At 57.2% G+C, this 18,431-nt stretch overlaps 1 protein-coding gene and 1 long non-coding RNA gene across 18 annotated transcripts in view; both read right to left on the minus strand.

The window, feature by feature from the left end:
• LOC103351327 (uncharacterized) overlaps window positions 1-18,431 on the minus strand; it is a 555,796-nt gene that overhangs the window by 315,408 nt on the left and 221,957 nt on the right. The window lies entirely within an intron of this gene.
• The window catches only part of ALOX5 (arachidonate 5-lipoxygenase), a 38,690-nt gene continuing 21,493 nt past the window's right edge, over window positions 1,235-18,431 (minus strand). For both annotated transcript variants that reach the window (XM_002718327.5, XM_070058123.1), the window contains 10 exons: window positions 13,839-13,945; window positions 13,372-13,544; window positions 11,991-12,137; window positions 4,458-4,661; window positions 4,102-4,188; window positions 3,153-3,331; window positions 2,929-3,050; window positions 2,748-2,848; window positions 2,177-2,347; window positions 1,235-1,945 (listed from right to left, as the gene is read on the minus strand). In XM_002718327.5, coding sequence (XP_002718373.3) covers window positions 1,766-1,945; window positions 2,177-2,347; window positions 2,748-2,848; window positions 2,929-3,050; window positions 3,153-3,331; window positions 4,102-4,188; window positions 4,458-4,661; window positions 11,991-12,137; window positions 13,372-13,544; window positions 13,839-13,945 — 1,471 coding nt within the window. In that variant the 3' untranslated portion in view covers window positions 1,235-1,765. The remainder of the gene's footprint in view (window positions 1,946-2,176; window positions 2,348-2,747; window positions 2,849-2,928; window positions 3,051-3,152; window positions 3,332-4,101; window positions 4,189-4,457; window positions 4,662-11,990; window positions 12,138-13,371; window positions 13,545-13,838; window positions 13,946-18,431) is intronic.

An 18,431-nucleotide genomic window follows, 5' to 3' on the forward strand; every position in this document is an offset into this window, starting at 1 on the left:
TTTTTTTCCCCTCAAAGCAAAAAATTAACTTGGTTAAGCTTCAGCTGAAAACCATTGTTTGAAAACAAGACCCTGGTTATGCTATTGCTTGGACACAAGCGCTCCTCCTAAAACCCTGCAGGGGAGCCTAAGCCGCAGGTGGACACTGCTGGGAGCTGAGGCCTTTGGGAGGCGGGAACTCCTCAGTATTCTGTCCCGAAGAATGGGTTAACAGCCTTGCAGAAAGGGTTGCAGATCGTGTCCACCCGTTCCTGTCCCTCCACGCTGCTTAGACAGCGCACAAGGCTCTGGCTCCGAGGCAGAGACAGAGCCCTCGGCTGACAGGACCTGGATGGACCTCCAGCCTGCAGACCTTCGGTAAGTCGATTTCTTCTCTGTACATCACCCAGTCTGGGGCCTCAGCTGTCACACGTGGGCTCCAGCCAGCTGCGTGTTCCCGCCAGCAGCTGTTGTCACTCCTTGCCGACAGAGGGCGCTGTGCTGGGTGACTTCCATCTGAGGATGCCCTGCTGGCTGCAGTGAGACTCTCAGAGGGACCATGTGGTGTGAAGCCCTCCGCATCCACTGCTCGCTTCTCTCTCCCTGCACCAGGGTCCTGCTCCTGCCTCCCCGACCACACGACCTGGCAGGGGGCTCCGTGGTGGCTGTGTGTGAGTGGCTCAGTGCTGAAGGTCACCCACAGCGGCGACCACGTCTGGGAGCCACACTGGGGCTGTGCCTTGCCCTCTACAGCACCTGCTCCAGCAGGAAGCTTCCCAGGGGCCCAGGAGCACCTGCACACGGCCTCCTGTGCCCTGCTGACCTCGGTGGAAGCCCTTCCCTGACCCTGCTAGCCCACCCACTCAGGAGCACCTGCCGGGACCCCTCGGTGATGCGATTCTGACACCGGGGCTGTGGGGTCGTGGCTCCCAGCAGCGCCTGCTAATCTGTCCCTGCCAGGAGCAGCTGAGATGGACCCTAGGCGGGCCCTGGCCCAGACACTAAGAAAGTGGGTTCTCTGCTTCAGCGAGGGCGTCCCCTCCCCAGGGAGAGGCCACTGGGACAGCAACAGGCAGCGGCTCCGGGAAACCCCAGGCAGACAGCCAAGGAGGCCTTCCCAGAGGCAGTGGCATTTGAGATGTGCTCTGGACAGATGTGTGGGGGAGGTGCCTGTGTCCTGGGGTGGGGGAGCCCATTGATTCTGGCTTTTTCTCAGCTGTTTCGGGTGGCTGGGTACAGCACGTGGGATTATGGCTTTTTTTTTTTTTTAAGATTTATTTGTTCATTTGAAAGGCAGAGTTACAGAGAGGCAGAGGCAGAGAGAGGTCTTCCATGTTCTGGTTCACTCCCCAGATGGCCCCAACGGCTGAGGCTGCGATGATCCACAGCCAGGAGCCTCTTCCAGGTCTCCCACGTAGGTGCAGGGTCCCAAGCACTTGGGCCTTCCTCTACTGCTTTCCCAGGCCACAGCAGAGAGCTGGATCGGAAGTGGAGCAGTCGGGTCTCGAACCAGCGCCCATATGGGATGCCGGCACTGCAGGCGGGGGCTTTATCCGCTACACCACAGCACCGGCCACCCAGCACGTGGGTTTTAAATGACTTCCTCTAGTTCTGGTAACCAACAAAGAATCCATTCGACAGGAATTTTCCTGGGCACCTACTGCATACAAGGAGTCGGACTAGGCATGACTATGGCTGTCAGCCAGCCGGCCCAGCCGCTGCCCGGGTGTGGGAGTGGGCCTGCTCCGTGCAGGACGGCCGCGCACTCACACCCCTGGCGGCGGGGTCAGATGGCCACGCTGTTGGGGATGCGGTCCGGCGACAGGTAGTAGTAGGGCAGCTTCTTGTGCTTGTTGCGCTCGGCGATCACGCTGACAATGGCCTCCAGGGCCTTGCGGAAGCGGGCCATGGCCTCCTTCACGGGCTTCTCGATGAAGTGCTCCTCGGGGTACATGCCCAGGAACAGCTGGGGGCGGGGCACGGACAGGCGGGCGCGCAGGTGAGCGCGCAGGGGAGAACACAGGGGAGGGCACAGGCGCGTGCGCAGGGGAGGGCGCTGGGAGCCTGTGCTCCCTGGGGCTGGGGGGGAGGACCCGCAGGTGCAGCCCTCCCGCGGGGGCGGGGCGTCTGTCTGTCTGTCCTCCCCGTCCCAACCCTGCCTTTCAATGCCATCCTAGGCCGGCGCGCGCGGCCTCACCTCGTTTTCCTGGAACTGGCTCAGCGCCCACACGGCGCCCAGATGCCAGCAGGAGCGGCCGCGGTCCGGCAGCGTCTCCACGATCTGCTCGATGGTCACCAGGCCCTTGGCCGTGGGCGGCGGCGCCCGCATGGTCGGAGGCGCATTGGGGATCCAGGAGCACCAGTCATACTGCGGGGACCGCCCCCAACGCGTGGGCGGGCGGAGGCCTGGCCGCTCGGGCACCTCCACCAGAGCAGCAGACCCTCCTTCCCCGGGCAGCCCTTCTGCTCCCTCCTCGGCCCCGCCCCTCAGGCTCCTCCCCAAAGGCCCCGCCCTTCCTCAGACCCTCCTCTCTGGGCCCCGCCTCTTGGGCTCCTCCCCAAAGGCCCCGCCTCCTCTCTCAGCTCCGCCTCGTCCCCCCCCAGCTCTCCCCCAAAGGCCCCGCCCTTCCCCAGCTCCTCCTCCCCGGGCACCTTGGTCTCTCCACCTCCAGGCTTCCCTGATTCTCCTGGGCCCACAAGGGCCAGGGGTTGGCGGGCTGGGGGAGCCGGGAGCGGGTCGCGGGCGGGTCGGCGCGGCGCGGGCCTACCTGGCCGAAGTTCACGGCCGCGTGCTGGGCGGAGGCCGTGAAGATCACCACGGTCAGGTACTCGGACAGCTTCTCGCGGCTCTTGATGGACTTGGGGAAGCCTGGGGCGGAGCGGCTCGCTGGCTGAGCGAGGACCGGGCCCCGCGCCCCCGCGCCCACCCGCGTGCCCCCGCGGCCCTACCTGAGGCCTTCCTGCCCCGCATGCCGTACATGTAGACGTCCCGCACGAAGTCCTGCAGCTCCTGGTCCTCCTCCACCACCTGGTCGTCCTCATAGTAGATGCCCACCACCTCGGCCACGAACCTGCGCGGGGAGGGGTCGCCGGAGGGAGCGGGCAAGGGGGCTCCTCCTCGCGTCCCCTGCCCCTCGCCCCCTCTGCCAGCCCCAGCGCCAGCGGGCACTCACGTCCGGATGGCCTCCCACACCAGCAGCCCGTCGTCGCGGTAGAAGTAGTAGGGGATGTCCTGGGTGCTGTCCATGCCCCGGGCCTTGATGGCCTCGGGGAAGCAGAGCGAGGCGTAGGTGAGGTCCTGCATGGCTTTCTGCACCATCTGCACGTGCCCGCCGCCGCCCGTGGCGTTGGCCTGGGTGGGAGGGGCCGGGTAAGTGAGGGGGCTGACCCAGCCCCAGAGGGGTAGAGACCACTCCCCAGCGCCCAGAAACACGTTGTGCTTAGCCGAGGGCTGGGGGCGGGGATCCTGGCCTCACCCCAGGCGCATGACACAGACATACTCGCAGGCATGTGTGTACACACTCCCACGTGGCTCCCATACGCGCGCTCACACACACACACACACACACACACAGGTGCGTGCACAAGTAGGCAAGTCACAAGACAAGGGCTCCCTCCTGTGGCAGGAGGCCCACCTGCAGCAGGGAGGAGGAAGAGGCTGGCACAGACCAGGGAGAAGGGCCAGGCAGCCTGCACTACTCCAGGGCCCCCTTTGAGTCCCTGGGTGGGCTCTGTGTCTTCCCCCACCCCCGACCATGGTCTAATTGACAACCTATGCAGCCACATGGTGCTAGGCTTGTCATTTATAACCCACCAGCGAGCCTCTGGCTTGGGTGGTGAGAAAGGCAGAAGGCAGGCCAAGGGCTCCCGTGTGTGTGTGTGTGTGTGTGTGTGTGTGTGTGTGAGAGAGAGAGAGAGAGAGAGAGAGAGAGAGAGAGAGAGACAACACCAGGTGGGCGGAGCAGGGAGAGCGAGGAAGGGCAGGACCAGAGGAGGTTGTGCACCCGGTGCTGGGCAGCACTGCAGAGAGGTTCCTCGTGCGTGGCAGGGCCAATGGGCCCCAGGGAGCAGGTGAGGTGGGGGGGCTCTTGCAGGCACCAGTGGGGCTGGGAGGCCACCCACCTTGTCAAAGAGGCCATACTCGCAGATGAGCTGCTCCCGGGCCTTGGTGTTGATGGCGATGGTGAACCGCACATGTGCCACCAGTAGCTGGGTGGGGGAGGAGAAGACCGGAGAGAGGGCTGGGCCAGGGTCCACAAACCACGGAAACCCTGGAGTGCTCAGCTTCCCGCACCCCAGGGCCCCCATGCTGAGCTGATGCTGGCACAGGGAGGAAGGGCAGGTAGGGGTGTTCCTTCTTGCTTGGGGTCACAGCTTTGATGGTTAACAATAGCCTTGATAATGACATGATAAAAAACAGGTGGGCGTGTCACCCCCCCCACCACAGGGCCCTCTCCCTCCAGGTGAAGGGGCTGTACCTTGAAGATGGGGTGAACGGCGGGCAGCTGGCGGTACATGGCGATGCCAAAAACCTCAGACACCAGGTGTGTGCGCAGAAGGTGTGTGATGGTCTGGTGGACGTGGAAGTCACTGGAACGCACCCAGATCTTGGCCAGAAGCCAGTCGTACTTGGCATCGGAAGGGAGAAAAATGGGGTTCTCTTCTCCTGGGGTTTGGTTGAGCTGATTCGTTGGAGAAAGAAAACATATTGCTATGTGAAGTCAAAAGGCTTCCTAGAAAAGGAAATCAGAAGCTGTTTGTCTTGGTGCAGAGCAATTTTGCAATCCATGCATTAGAGCAACCCTCAAAAAGTTCATGGAAAATGAGTATTATGCAAAAGCAACAAAATCACCTCTTGGGCTTCAGAATGCCTGCATCAAAAGTCACGGACTTGTGCTTTCAATTTTCCATACGCTTTTTGAAGTACCCTTGTAGCTGCTGGAGAACCTGGCCTCTCGGAAAATTCCAGAAGAGTCTAGATGTCTGCAGCTGTGTCTTTAGAACCATTAGATGAGCGTGGATTCTCTGATTCTCTGCCCCAGCTGCCCTGGCCTCCAGCTCTCCTCCCACTGCTCCAAGGCCTCTGCTCCTCCTCCTCCTCTTCCCTGGAATGCTCCTGTTCCCCAGGGCTTTGCCCTGAATTGGGTTCCTGGGACTTCAGGGAACATCCCCAGTTCCCAGTCTGCAGCCTGAGCTCTGCCTCTAGTAGCAGAGAGGGGACCTGCCTGTCCCTCTCCAGGGTCAACTCCAGGGGAGCTGTTTTCTAACTTGCAGGGGATGTCCTGCTGTGCTCCTCTTAGGAGCCAGAAAATAAAGTCCCCAAGATGCCCTGGTGATGCGGCATTGACTCTTCTATAGCTGCCCAGGAAGCTCTTGCTCCTGGCTTTGCTTGGGCCCCACTCATCCCTCTCACCGGGTACCAGCAAGGCTTCCGCACCTGGCACCTCACCATGGGGTCTCATGGGGTGAGGCAGGTGCTGGCACGGGCCATTTTTTTTTTTTAAGATTTATTTATTTGGCCAGTGCCATGGCTCACTAGGCTAATCCTCTGCCTGTGGCGCCGGCACCCTGGGTTCTAGTCCCTGTCGGGGTGCCGGATTCTGTCCCGGTTGCTCCTCTTGCAGTCTGGCACTCTGCTGTGGCCTGGGAGGGCAGTGGAGGATGGCCCAAGTGCTTGGGTGCTGCACCTGCAATGGAGACCAGGAGGAGGCACCTGGCTCTTGGCTTCGGATCAACTCAGCACGCTGGCTTTGGCGGCCATTTGGGGGGTGAACCAATGGAGGGAAGACCTTTCTCTCTGTCTCTCTCCTTGTCTAACTCTGCTTATTAAAAAAAAAGATTGATTGATTTATTTGAAATTCAGAGTTACACAGAGAGAGGAGAGGCAGAGAGAGAGAGAGAGAGAGAGAGAGAGAGAGGTCTTCTATCCGATGGTTCACTCCCCAGATGGCCCCAATGGCAGTAGCTGTGCCACTCCGAAGCCAGGAGACAGGAGCTCCTTCTGGGTCTCCCACGCAGGTGCAGGGGCCCAAGGTCTTAGGCCATCTTCTGCTTTCCCAGGCTATAGCAGAGAGCTGGATTGGAAATGGATCAGCTGGGTCCAGCAAGGGATGCTGGTGCTTCAGGCCAGGGCGTTAACCGGTGCACCCAGCGCTGGCCTCGGGCCATCATTTATTCATTGAAAGCTTTTAAAATATGTTTAGTATGTACAAAGGTACTGCAAACAGTTTGTGGGAAAATGGAATTAGACAGATTTATTGTGATGCAAACCAAATTTGCAATCCATGCCTAGTTTTTTTTCATGCTACACATTCTCCATGAACTTTCTGAATACCCCATGTGTGCATTGGAGCCCTTCTTTGAATGAGGACAGAGAAGGCCTGGGGGGCTGGCATGGGGACAGCAGCCCAGAAGCTTAGCCATGTCCTGCCAAGCATGGTGGAAGGTGCTTTCCTCGTGGCTCTCCCTCAAAAATACAGTCAGCCTTCTGGGTGGTATGGTACCTGCATAGAACACATATGCACTGGGGCCAGCGCTGTGGCCTAGTGGGTAAAGCCACTGCCTGCAGTGCCGGCAACCCGTATGGGCGCCGGTTCTAGTCCCAGGATCTCCACTTCTGATATTACACTCCGCTGTGGCCTGGGAAAGCAGTAGAAGATGGCCCAAGTCCTTGGGCACCTGCACCTGCATGAGGGACCTGGAGGAAGCTCCTGGCTCCTGGCTTTGGATCAGCGCATCTCCAGCTGTTGTGGCCATCTGGGGAGTGAACCAGCGGATGGAAGACCTCTCTCTCTCTCTCTCTCTCTCTCTCTCTCTCTGCTTGTCTGCAACTCTGCCTTTCAAGTAAAATAAATAAATCTTAAAAAAAAAAAAGAAAATGTATGCCCTTTGTTCCTAGCCAACATCACACATCCAACTACTTAATAGCGTTCCTGCCACACTCCCTGTTGGAGGTCACCTGGAATGTTCTGAACAGGACCATGTGCATAAGGTTACGGGCAAATCCTGTGTGTTTTATAAACATGTAAATATCTGCAGATTCTATCATCCATGAGGTCCTGGAGCCACTCCCCCGTGGATGCTGAGGGCCCACTGCATAAAGCAAGCTGCCCAGGGGATTTTAAATTTTCAGAAAAGCCACATTGGCAGAAGTAAAAGGAGACAGGTGGAATTTATGGCTAGTCACACAACTGCATTTCACCCAAGACAGAAGAGTCCACGTCAACATGAAACCAATCTAAAATAATGAATGCGATTCTTTGCAGGTTTTTTTTTCTTTTTTTCTCATTCCAGTAGCGCCTGGTATGGACTAGCTAAGTCGTACATGCTGTGCAGCTACGTGTGGCCTGTGGCTCCCCCTGCCAGCACCAGCCCGGGTCTGGGAGGCCGGGGGAAGCAGAATTGGACTTGCCCAGCTTTCCTGTTTGTGCGCTCACGGGGCTGGGGGCAACAGGCCCAGCACACAGGGTCCCACATCCCCAGTGCCCCCCATCCCTGGTGCTAGGCTTCTGTTTCTGATCAGTAGTAATTATTGTACTAAAGCCACATCCAATTGTGAACAGTGGGTGGTAAGGTAAGCTCCCCGTCCCGGGTCTTTGCATAGCTGCCTGTGTGAACTGGATGCTGTTGTAGGGAACCTGTGCCTCTTCTTTCTTTAGCACACCTGCTCCCCAACCCATGCCAGCCCCAACCTAGAACAGCAGGTGTCGTGGGGCCTGATCAGGTGCTGACTCGGGACTGTCCAGGGGTCACACTGTGAACCTGACCCCAGTGGCCGCCACTGCCCACCCCTGCGCCCTGCTGGGTCAGAATCCGTACTGCATTGTTGAATCTGCATTTCCCTTGCTGACCGGTGCAGTGGAGAAATTTCCCACGTGTAGACTGCCCCTTTGCATTTCCTCCTGTGAACTGTGTATTCACATTTGTATACATTTGTCTTTTTCCTTATCAGTTGTTAGGCCCTATTTGTATATTAGCACATTCCTGGTGCTCCAGTTATTTCCCCCCAATCTCTATTTGCCTTCTGGTTTTGTTTCTGGTGTATGTTACCATTCAAATGTGAAGACATTCCATAATCAAATATCCCTGTCTTTTCCTTTTGGTTTCCTGTTTCTCTTGCTTTTAAAAGTCGTGGTCTCCACACTGGACATTGTGCTACACAGTTTTCTGTTTTCAGTTCAATCTGAAATTTATTTGTATTCATGGTATGACAGAGGGGCCCACTAACATAGTGTGGGGACCCCATGGAAACGCCATGCCTCTTCCACAGTGTACAGAAGCCACCATGGTCACAGCTGCAGTTCCTCCATGTGTGTGCATGTGTGCGTGTGTGTGTGTGTGTGTGTAAGAGGGACATCAATTTCTGGGCTTAGCATCGTGTTCCCCAGTCTGCCGGCTCTCACTGGCAGCACCTGCTGGGAACGGTGACCGCACTGCTTTCCAAGATATCCAGTGTTTTTCTTTTTGTAAAACATCCTTGAAAATATCTTTGCCCATATCAATCTTGAACTTTATTTCGGTTTTCTCACTTTTTAAATTGCTCCTCCCCACAAAAGAGAAAACACCAGCATGGGATTTTAGCTGGAAGTGCATGAAGTTTGTATAATAAAATTTGTTAGAACTGACAGTTTTGTAAAGAGTTTTCATTGAATGTTAAATAACTGTTAAGATTCTTTTGTTATGTGCTTTAATATTTCTTATCCTTTTCTTTATATGGATTTTTTTAGCATGGAAAAAGATTACTGGATGTTTTGAGGGTTACACTTATCTGGAAACTGTGCTAACTGAACTTATTAATTAGTAGCTCTTAAAACTACTGGGGTGTCCCAGGATGTGGCGTGGTAGCCTGAGGCACTGGCTGACCAATCAGAGGAGGGTCACCAGCACTGTGGACCAATGAGGGGCCTGCACACCAGCTGAGTACGCACCTCTCAGCTCCAACTTTACTCTGTACGGCGTTCCTTACCCCAAACCCCTTGAGGATTCTGGAACCTTCTCTGCACTTTGCAATTAAACACAGGCCTTCTCCAACCTCCTCAAAGCCAGTGGACTGGCTGGCTGCAAGGCCTCTGGTCTTTTCTGGGTCCATAGCTTATCCCTGCCAGCGAAGATCAACTGTTCTGTTGATTGGTTCCTTGTGGCAGGACCAGCAGGCAAGGCTGAACAATCACTACTGGGATACAGGGTTCCTGCTTAGGATTGGGAGGGAAATGGCTTTAACTTGCACCAACAGGGTGATTGGTGTCTTTATCATACCAAGTTCCTTCTGCTACTATTCAAATCTTCATTAGTTGTGGCAACTAAATGTTATTATTATTATTGTTTTTGATAGGCAGAGTGGACAGTGAGAGAGAGAGACAGAGAGAAAGGTCTTCCTTTTGCCGTTGGTTCACCCTCCAATGGCCACCGCGGCTGGCGCGCTGCAGCCGGCGCACCACGCTGATCCGATGGCAGGAGCCAGGTGCTCCTCCTGGTCTCCCATGGGGTGCAGGGCCCAAGCACTTGGGCCATCCTCCACTGCACTCCCTGGCCACAGCAGAGAGCTGGCCTGGAAGAGGGGCAACCGGGACAGAATCCGGCGCCCCGACCGGGACTAGAACCCGGTGTGCCGGCGCCGCAAGGCGGAGGATTAGCCTAGTGAGCTGCGGCGCCGGCCACTTAATGTTATTAAAATCCCCTTTGTTAATTGGTATAAGCTTTCTTCTTATTGGCACAATGAATTTTGCTGGTGGCTCTTTTGATAATGAAATCTCTTGGATAACCTACATGGTGGGACTGGCTCTGTGGTGTAGCAGGTAAAGTTGCCGCCTGCAGTGCTGACATCCCATATGGGCGCTGGTTCCTGTCTGGGCTTCTCTACTTCCATTCCAGCTCTCTGCTATGGCTGGGAAGGCAGTAGAAGATGGCCCGATGGCCCAAGTCCTTGGGCCCCTGCATCCTCGTGGGAGATCTGGAAGAAGCTCCTGGCTCCTGGCTTCGGATCAGCACAGCTCCGGCTGTTGGCAGCCATTTGGGGAGTGAACCAGCGATGGAAGACCTCTCTCTCTCTCTCTCTCTCTCTCTCTCTGCCTCTCTGTGTAGCTCTATCAAATAAATAAATAAATAAATAATCAATCAGTAAATAAGTTTTTTTTAAAAAAAGAATCCTACTTGGTAATACCTTATTAGTCAGTTATGATACTGTTGAATTTATTTTACTTATTTTTTAGGTTTCTTTTAAAATATTATCTGCAACTTGGTCTTCATCTTTCTGAAGACATTAAATTAGCTTATTATTATCATTAAATGTCTGGGCATTTAATTAGCTTTCTAATCACCTATATGGTAACTGACCTATTTCCTCTCCAGTTTCTCCTAATTTATATGTTCCTAGGTTTTTAATCCATGCATTCTAGCTCTCTTTCCCCCAGATTATGTTGCCCCATAATTATACTCTCATTTTAAAAGTCATCACCATAATTACTCTTTTTAACGCCTCCCCTCATATTCCTAAATCTTGTCACTGGATGTATGGAGGCGCTATGTCCAGATGAGCCCCTCCTCTGTTGCAAGTCCCTGTGGAACCTGGCACATCCCAGCTGCGCCCTGCAGAATGGCCTTGGCTGGGGTTCCCCTATGGACAGCACCAAGGTGAGCACCGCACAGCAGGAGCCCAGGAAATCGCATGCTGGAAGACCAGTGTGGACAGCATGCCCCTTTGCAATGGCCAATCAGAACACCACAGTGCCAGCTGGGACCTCCTGTGGATTTTGGCCTGTTTTTCTTCCCTGAGGGGCCCCTCCTCCCACTTCAGCCTCAGCAGGAGGTCGTTAATTTAAGAACCACACTTGGGGCTTTATTTCCTCTGCCTTCCCCTGGCAGGAATCTTCACAGTTTGCAAACTTTCCCTCTGCAAGGGAGGAGGGAGCTCAGGCTCCTGCTGCTGGGGGCCGCAGAGCTGGGGTTTAACCGATCCCTGCAGCCAGGCTGCTCCAGGGGTCTTTGCTATGCGTGGGGACCCTTGTGATGGTTGACGGCCCCCACTTGGGGAGTTGTGGTGAAGATCACAGGAATAGAGATGGGCCCATGCCTGACCCCCCAGTGACTGGATGTGCACAGAATTCAGTATCTGTAGGATGTTAGGAGTGTGGTGATTCATCAGAGGACATACTTACCCGCCCCCACCCCGCCCCCAGGCTGGATCAGAATATCACTCAGCAGTGAGAGTAGCATTTTACATGGGTGCAGGGACCCAAGTACTGGAGCCCTCACCTGCTCCTCCTCCCCCAAGGGTGCACACTAGCAGGAAGCTGGAATTGGAAGCAGAGCTGAGACTCGAACCCAAGGCACTCTGATATGGGATGCATGAGTTCCACGTGGTGAAGAAGCCTCTGCACCAACCACGCCCTCCGGGCCAGAAACCGTTTAGGTTTCAGAGTTCAGGTAGGTGGTTGTAGACCGTGCGGGGTGACTCCTAGACTTGGCACGTGGACAGTGCCCGACAAATCTGGCTGCTGTGACCATCGCACCAAGTGTCTGCTCCCTCTAGCCTCAGGGACCTACACCTGGTCCTGTCCTGCGCCCTGCACGCCAGCCTCCACAGCTTGGCAATGGGCTGGTGCCCAGATTGGGGGACGCTGCTGCCCACTTGCCTCTCCCCAGGCTGCCCTCTCCTGCCTCCCCTGTCCCTGGTGGACATAGAAACTCATGGGTGGTGCCCCAGGCCTGGTCCAGTTCCTGATATCAGGGTCCATGGTGTTCCCTGGATGGCCTTGGTCCCCAACTGAATTCCCAGCCTCACCTGGCTGGCCCCTGCCAGTGCCTTGATTTGGGGGCCCTGTTCAAGATCCGGGATTGGAGGGCAAGGCAGTCCCCCAGTGCCCCCTTCCCAGCCAGGAGCTCCTCTTGGACAGCGCAGCCCTCCTTAGAGGTGCTTCCCCCACCCCCCACCCCTCCTGGGGCACAGATGGTGTGACCCAGGATTCGCACCCCAGATCCCGGGCAGCTGAGGACCCAGCGTGGGGGGGGCCTACCTGGATGGCGATGGGGACGATCTTGTTGGCGCGGTTCTTATACAGCAGGCAGACGGGCGCCGCCAGGAACTGGTGTGTGCAGGGGTCTGTCTTGTTGGGGTCGATGCCATCCAGCAGCTCGAAGTCCACAATGAAGATGTTCCCTTGCTGCGGGGGGGTGGGGGGGAGGCGTCCCCATTGGTGTCGGCAGATAGAGGGACCCAGGAGGCAGACTCAGGGGCGGAGAGGGGGCAGAGTGGCGGGCTGTGGGGAGGGGGTCCCATCCTTCCCTGACACTCAGTGGATTCCTGCGTTTAGGTTTCTCTCTGCCTCTGACTCCAAGGCTGATTGGGGCGTGGCCACAGGCTGTGGGGGTTTGATTGACACGAGGTGCAACCATAGGCTGTTGTGGTCAGCGGCTGATTCTGACACCTGCCTGGCCCTCATGAGAACTGCTGAAGCGCCCTACTTGGAGATTATAGCTGTGTGTGTGTGTGCGCGCGCACATGTGTGTGTGTGCATGTGAGCTGTGTGTGTGTGTGTGCATCCCTCCAGAGCCGGGTGGGCAGGGATTTGGGGCTGCGGAGAGCAGAGCAGGAAAGATGGGGTGACCAGAAGCTGCAGGGACACCTGTAGCCTCTGTAGGACTCTATCCTACAGGGACACATGGGGGATAGGCATTCGGGCCCGGGGGGCTGGGGGCAGACTGGCAGGAGCCCCTGGACTGTTGCTGGGACCCTGCGTGGAAGGCACCTGACCCTGAGTCCCACCAGGTGCAGCGTCTGCTTAATGCTTCTCTTTCTCAAAACTGGCTCAGCCTTGGAACAGGAGGGGCTGAGCCTGCAGGTGAGGCTGTGGGGGCGGGGAGGGGGAAGAGCAGATGCACCCACATTTCTAATTAGAAGGTCAGAAATTCTGGGGCCGGTGCTGTGGTGTAGTGGGCTAAGCATCCACCTGGGGCGCCTGCATCTCATATGAGAGCCAGTTTGTGTCCCGGCTGCTCCTCTTCCCATCCAGCTCTTTGCTATGGCCTGGGAAAGCAGCAGAAGATGGCCCACATCCTTGGACCTCTGCTACCCATGTGGGAGACCCGGAGGAAGCGCCTGGCTCCTGGCTTCGGATCGGCTAAGCTCCGGCATTTGGGGCCATTTGGGGAGTGAACCAGCAGATAGAAGACCTCTCTCCCCATATCAACAGGAATGATGCGAGCCCCCTGCCCCAGGTGTAGGCAGCGTGGAGACCCACGTCCCTCGGGGCAGTTGTGTGAGGCCCAGCACCCAGGTCTCTGCTGTTCTCAGGGAAAGGAAGAGGCCTCCAGTGTGCATGGGCCTGCGGACAGCAGCCTGGGGCTGTGAACACTGACAGGCATAAAGGGGGCCCCCACCCCCGAGATGGGCCCCACCTGGACCTCCTGCTCTAGAGTGAGCTGCCGCTCTAGGCTGCACTCCACCATCTCCGTGGTCACCGGCAGCTTCTGGGGCAGCTCCGTGCAGCGCCGGATCATCACCGGGTTGCAGCCGTTCAGGAACTGGTAGCCAAACATGAGGTCTTCCTGCCAGTGGTTCATGACCCGCTCTGCAGGAAGGCAAGAGGGGCCCAGGCAGCTCTGAGCACAGGGCAGCAGGGCCGCAGCCCTCCTGAGCCTTCCCCACGGTGCCGAGTCTGTGCCGAGTGCTCCACTTCCGATCCAGCTCCCTGCTAATGCACCTGGGAAAGCAGCGGAAGATGGCCCAAGTCCTTGGGCCCCTAAACCTGCATGGGAGAACCGGAAGAAGCTCCTGGCTCCATGTTTTCGGTTGGTCCAACTCCAGCCACTGCGGCTGTTTGGGGGCGGGAAGATGGCAGCTTGGATCCCAGAGACACACTCACCGGAAATAGTGTTGCTGATCCTGACGAAGATTTTCTCGAAGTCGGCGAAGTCACTCCAGGAGGACTGGAACATGTGCATGAAGCGGTTGATGAACAGGTTCTCCATCCTGAGGGCCCGGAGATGGGCATGATGGGTGTGGGGCCAGGGCTCCTGCCTGCTCAGAGCCCCTTCACACCATGAGACCCTCTGGGCAGCACCCCCCACCCTCACCCCTACCTGGGCTGGGGTGGGGCAGGTGGGGGATCTCTGGCAACCAGGACAGACACTGGCACCTGGAAGACCCACTGCTTCTACTGTATCTCCCCTATAGAAGCGGCCAGAAGCTTCAAGTTCAAGGTCAAGCTCAGAGCCTTGAACTCCACCTGGGTTGGTTCATTCGCTGGTCAGGCCTTGGCTTTTAGCTACCAACCCGGCTTCCGGGGACAGCCCTGTGCAGCTGCTCTGCCGAGCCTCCTGGATGTGGGAGGTGAGCAGCTTAGTTGAGCACAACCCTCGCTGATGTTCTAACTGGGACTCTCGGCCTGGCGCTGATAGTACACGACACGGGACAGCCTGATAGCAACGCTGTAAAGACACAGCAAGAACACGACCTTGAACTCTCAGCTGACAGCTTGACCTTGGCCTTGCAGCCTCCAGACGCCGAGGGATGAACTCCTGGGTTTGAGTAGCCACTGGACAATGGCCCCAGCAGACAAAGCCATTCCCTGCCTGATGCACAGGGTGGGTGTGTCTTGGTGTGATGTGTGTGGGGGAGTGGTCTAGTGTCCCCTCCACATGTCTGAAAGTGGCCCCTTCCCCCAGCAAGCCTCCCCTTGCAGACATCTGTCTGTGCTGGCTTCCTGTGCAACGCTTCCGTGCAACTCCAGTATGGATGCTGCCTGCTTTTTTCATGCCTGCCAGCACCCAGAGAGGCGAGAGCTGCTGACCCGTGGCCAGCCCCCCTGGGGCAGCAAGAGTTGTTTTGCAGGCACTGTGGCGGCCTAGGGCAGCCAGGCTCAGGCGTGACCCTCCTCACCAGTGAGCCAGTGCAGGCGTGCAAAGGGGCTTAGTTCTCAGAGAGGAGAGGTCTTTCTAGACCCCTGAGATCTCACTGCTGCCCTCCTGGGGGAGCTGGTAGAGAGCAGGGAGTGAGAAGTGGTGCTGGCCCCAGCTGGGTCCCTCTGACCTCGGAACAGAAGGTGGGTGCTGAAATCCGGGTGAGTGTGGCAGACTCAGAGGAAGCCACAGACACAGAAAGAACGGGGTTGGGGGCGGTGAGCATCTCCATGTCCTTGGCAGGTGGAATATTGCTCCATGGTCAAAAGTCAAGGATGCACACAGGACTTCCAGGGTCAGCTCCTGCAGCGGACAGGAGGCTGCAGCCCAGACAGGGTGCCTGTCTTGTCCAAGGTCACACAGCCAGGGGATGGCGTGGCCAGGGGATGGCAGGGGCCAGGGCCAGCTGACACCACAGCTTTCTCCTGAGCTGGGCACCAGCTGTTGGCCACATCCTGGGAGAGGCAGGAGCTCTGGCTTCCTCTGCTTCCTCTGCCTCTTCTCCATTTTCCTTTTCACGTTTTTGCTGGGTGGGTGCAGGGCGAAGCTGGCGTGTGGAGGGCTGGCCTCCTTCCAGACAGAGCAGGTGACGCACCCAGAAGGAAGTAAGCTGTCCTCAGGATTGCCCAGCAGTGGCACGGAAACCAAGCTGTCCAGTGGGGAGGGGCTCGCTGGTGACCTTGGCCCTGAGTCCCTGTTTTATACCATGGGGCGTGGGCAGAGTGGCATTGCCACAGCACGAGCCGAGGGGGCACTGGACTGGCGCCAGTCTGTGGGTTCTCAAGGCTCCATCAGAGCAGAGTGGGTGGGAGCCACTCCTCCACTCCTGGTCAGCCCCGAGAAGGCTGGACCTGTTGCCTCCTGTAGCTGATGAGGGTCTGGACAGAAGACGGATGGGGCTGGGAGTCACCCTCTGCATTGACGCCTGCAGCCCTGGCCCTAGTGTTCCCTGGGGAACCACAAAGTCATGCTGAGGCCTGAGCTCAGGACTCCATCACAACCCACCCATCCCTTCCCGACACTGGCTCAATCACGCCTGCCTCAACCCCCTCCCCAGGCTGATACCACCCACCCAGGCACAGGCCAGGCTTCCTCGGCGGCCTCAGCTCCCACCTTGGCTCTCCTGCTAGGGCTCTCACTGCACACAGCACCTTCCCCTCCACCCCGTCCACCAGCGTGGTCAGCTCCTATGCAGCATCCAGCACCCAGCTTGGGCCCATTCATGCCCCAGAAGGTGCTGGGACCAAGGGATCACTCTGAAGTCACGTTAGTCCCAAAAGGAGGGCCAGCAGGTGGTCTCCTCCCAGGAGCCAGGGTGGGTGATGGCTTTGCTTTCCAAGGCCGCAGGCATGAACACCCCACCTTCTCTGCTCTCCGCCCCGCCAGGGTCACTTCTGGGGCTGCAGCCTCAGGGCTGGCCTTCTCTCCGGGGTGGCCCCATCTTTTCCTAGAACCGGGCCCTACACATGCAGCTCCTGCCCTGCTGCAGCCTCTGTCCTGTCAGGGAACTGCTTGCACAAATTCCTCCCTTGGACTCGAGTCTGGACACATAGTCCAGCTGGTCACACAGCTCAGAGACGCCAGACCACAGGGCCTGGCGCACCTGAGTTCTTGCACAGCCATCCTGCAAGGCAGGCATCCTCAGCCTCCTTCTACAAGAAGGAACCTGAGCAGGGGGAGGAAAGTTAACAGAACCCATGAGCTCCAGACCCTGTCTGGCCAGGCACTAAATAAGGCAACCTTTCATTTTTAGAGGGGAACTAGAGGTGAATTTTGAGTAGATTTTCAATTCCCAGGAAAGCAGAGTAGAACCTGGCTACTCGAAGTGTGGGCTGTTGTGGCCGGCGCTGTGGCATAGCAGGTTGAGCCACTGCCTGTGGTGTCGGCATCCCATGTGAGCGCCGGTTTGAGTCCCAGCTGTTCTCCTTTGGATCCAGCTCTCTGCTATGGCCTGGGAAGGCAGTGGAGGATGGCCCAAGTGCTTCGGGTCCTGCAGAACCCCCAGGGTAAAGGAAAACCACTCATAGTAGGAATCAACACGCTCTTCCCCCTGCCCCAGAGCAGGCTCAGGGCCAGTGTCAGAGAGGGGATGCAAGAAAGCAGAAGCCACGGGAGCTGGGACCTGCGGCAGCTGCCAGGTCTGAGCACGCGGTCACATCTCACAGGGCCTGGGCAGCCTGCAGGAAGCTGAGTGTTTTCCTTTGTGAGAGCTGAGGGAACCTGACCTGTGGGCCTGACGGGCTTGGAGGGGCGGGAGCCGGGGTGCAGGCGGCTAAGCTGCCTATCGGGACACCGACAACCCACACCTGAGTGCGGGTTTGCAGACTCCACTTCCGGTCCAGCTCCCTGTTGATGCACCAGGTGCTTGGGCCCCTGCCACCCACATGGGAGACCACAATGGACTTCCAGGCCCCTGGCTGCAGCCTGGCCGCAGACCCAGCTGGTGCAGCCATCTGGGGAGTGAATCAGCAGATGGAAGATGTCTCCTCTCTTTCTCTTTGCCTCTCTGCAACTGCCTTTCAAATAAAATAAATCAATCTTAAAAAAAAAAGAAACGGAGGCTTCAGAATCCCCCTCCCCTGCTCCAGGACCCTGTGGATGCCAAACTCCAGGGATGCTCGTGCCCCTTCTTTTACAGTGGTGAAGTCTTTGCATATGGTCTCCATCCATCCTCTGTGTGCTTTATGTATGTACGCATATGTATGCATGTGTGTATTGCACATATGTATGTATGTATTGTGTGTGTATGTGTATATGTACTGTATGTATGCATGCATCTATCTATCTATGTTGGGGACTGCTCTGGTACTAATCCAGATGTTTAGTTTTCGTTTTCCTCCAGTCGGTCCGAATTGTAGCAGGAGAAATAGTCCCCGGCCACGGACCCAAAGGGACCTGGATTCAAATCTTGTGCTGCCGATTTCTGCCTAAATGACCTGAGCCCACTGGAGCTACAGTTTCGTCACCTAGAAACGGTCAGTAACAGCATTTACGTCCCAGGCGGGCCCTATGGAGTCTGAGAAGATGGACTGGCGGCAGGGTTGGGTAGGTGTGTGCTGGGGTTACCCACCCCGTCTGCCTGCTGGACAACAGATCCAAGGCCAGGGTCCCAACCTTACAGACTTGCCCTCAGGGGTGTGGGGTTCCCCCTGCACCTCAGGCTTTAGAGCCACGGATGTAGGGTTTTCTGACTTACAAGTTAGGAACTCTCTAAAGTTTCAACACATGGATTCAAAGACTCCTGATGAGCCCTGGGGTAGAGTCGAGGACCCACATTTTTTTTTTTTTGACAGGCAGAGTGGACAGTGAGAGAGAGAGACAGAGAGAAAGGTCTTCCTTTGCCGTTGGTTCACCCTCCAATGGCCGCCACGGCTGGTGCGCTTCGGCCGGCGCACCGCGCTGATCCGATGGCAGGAGCCAGGTGCTTCTCCTGGTCTCCCCTGGGGTGCAGGGCCCAAGCACTTGGGCCATCCTCCACTGCACTCCCTGGCCACAGTGGAGAGCTGGTCTGGAAGAGGGGCAACCGGGACAGAATTTGGCGCCCCGACCGGGACTAG

Source organism: Oryctolagus cuniculus, chromosome 15 (genome assembly GCF_964237555.1).
Source record: "Oryctolagus cuniculus chromosome 15, mOryCun1.1, whole genome shotgun sequence".
Taxonomy (NCBI): Eukaryota; Metazoa; Chordata; class Mammalia; order Lagomorpha; family Leporidae; genus Oryctolagus; species Oryctolagus cuniculus.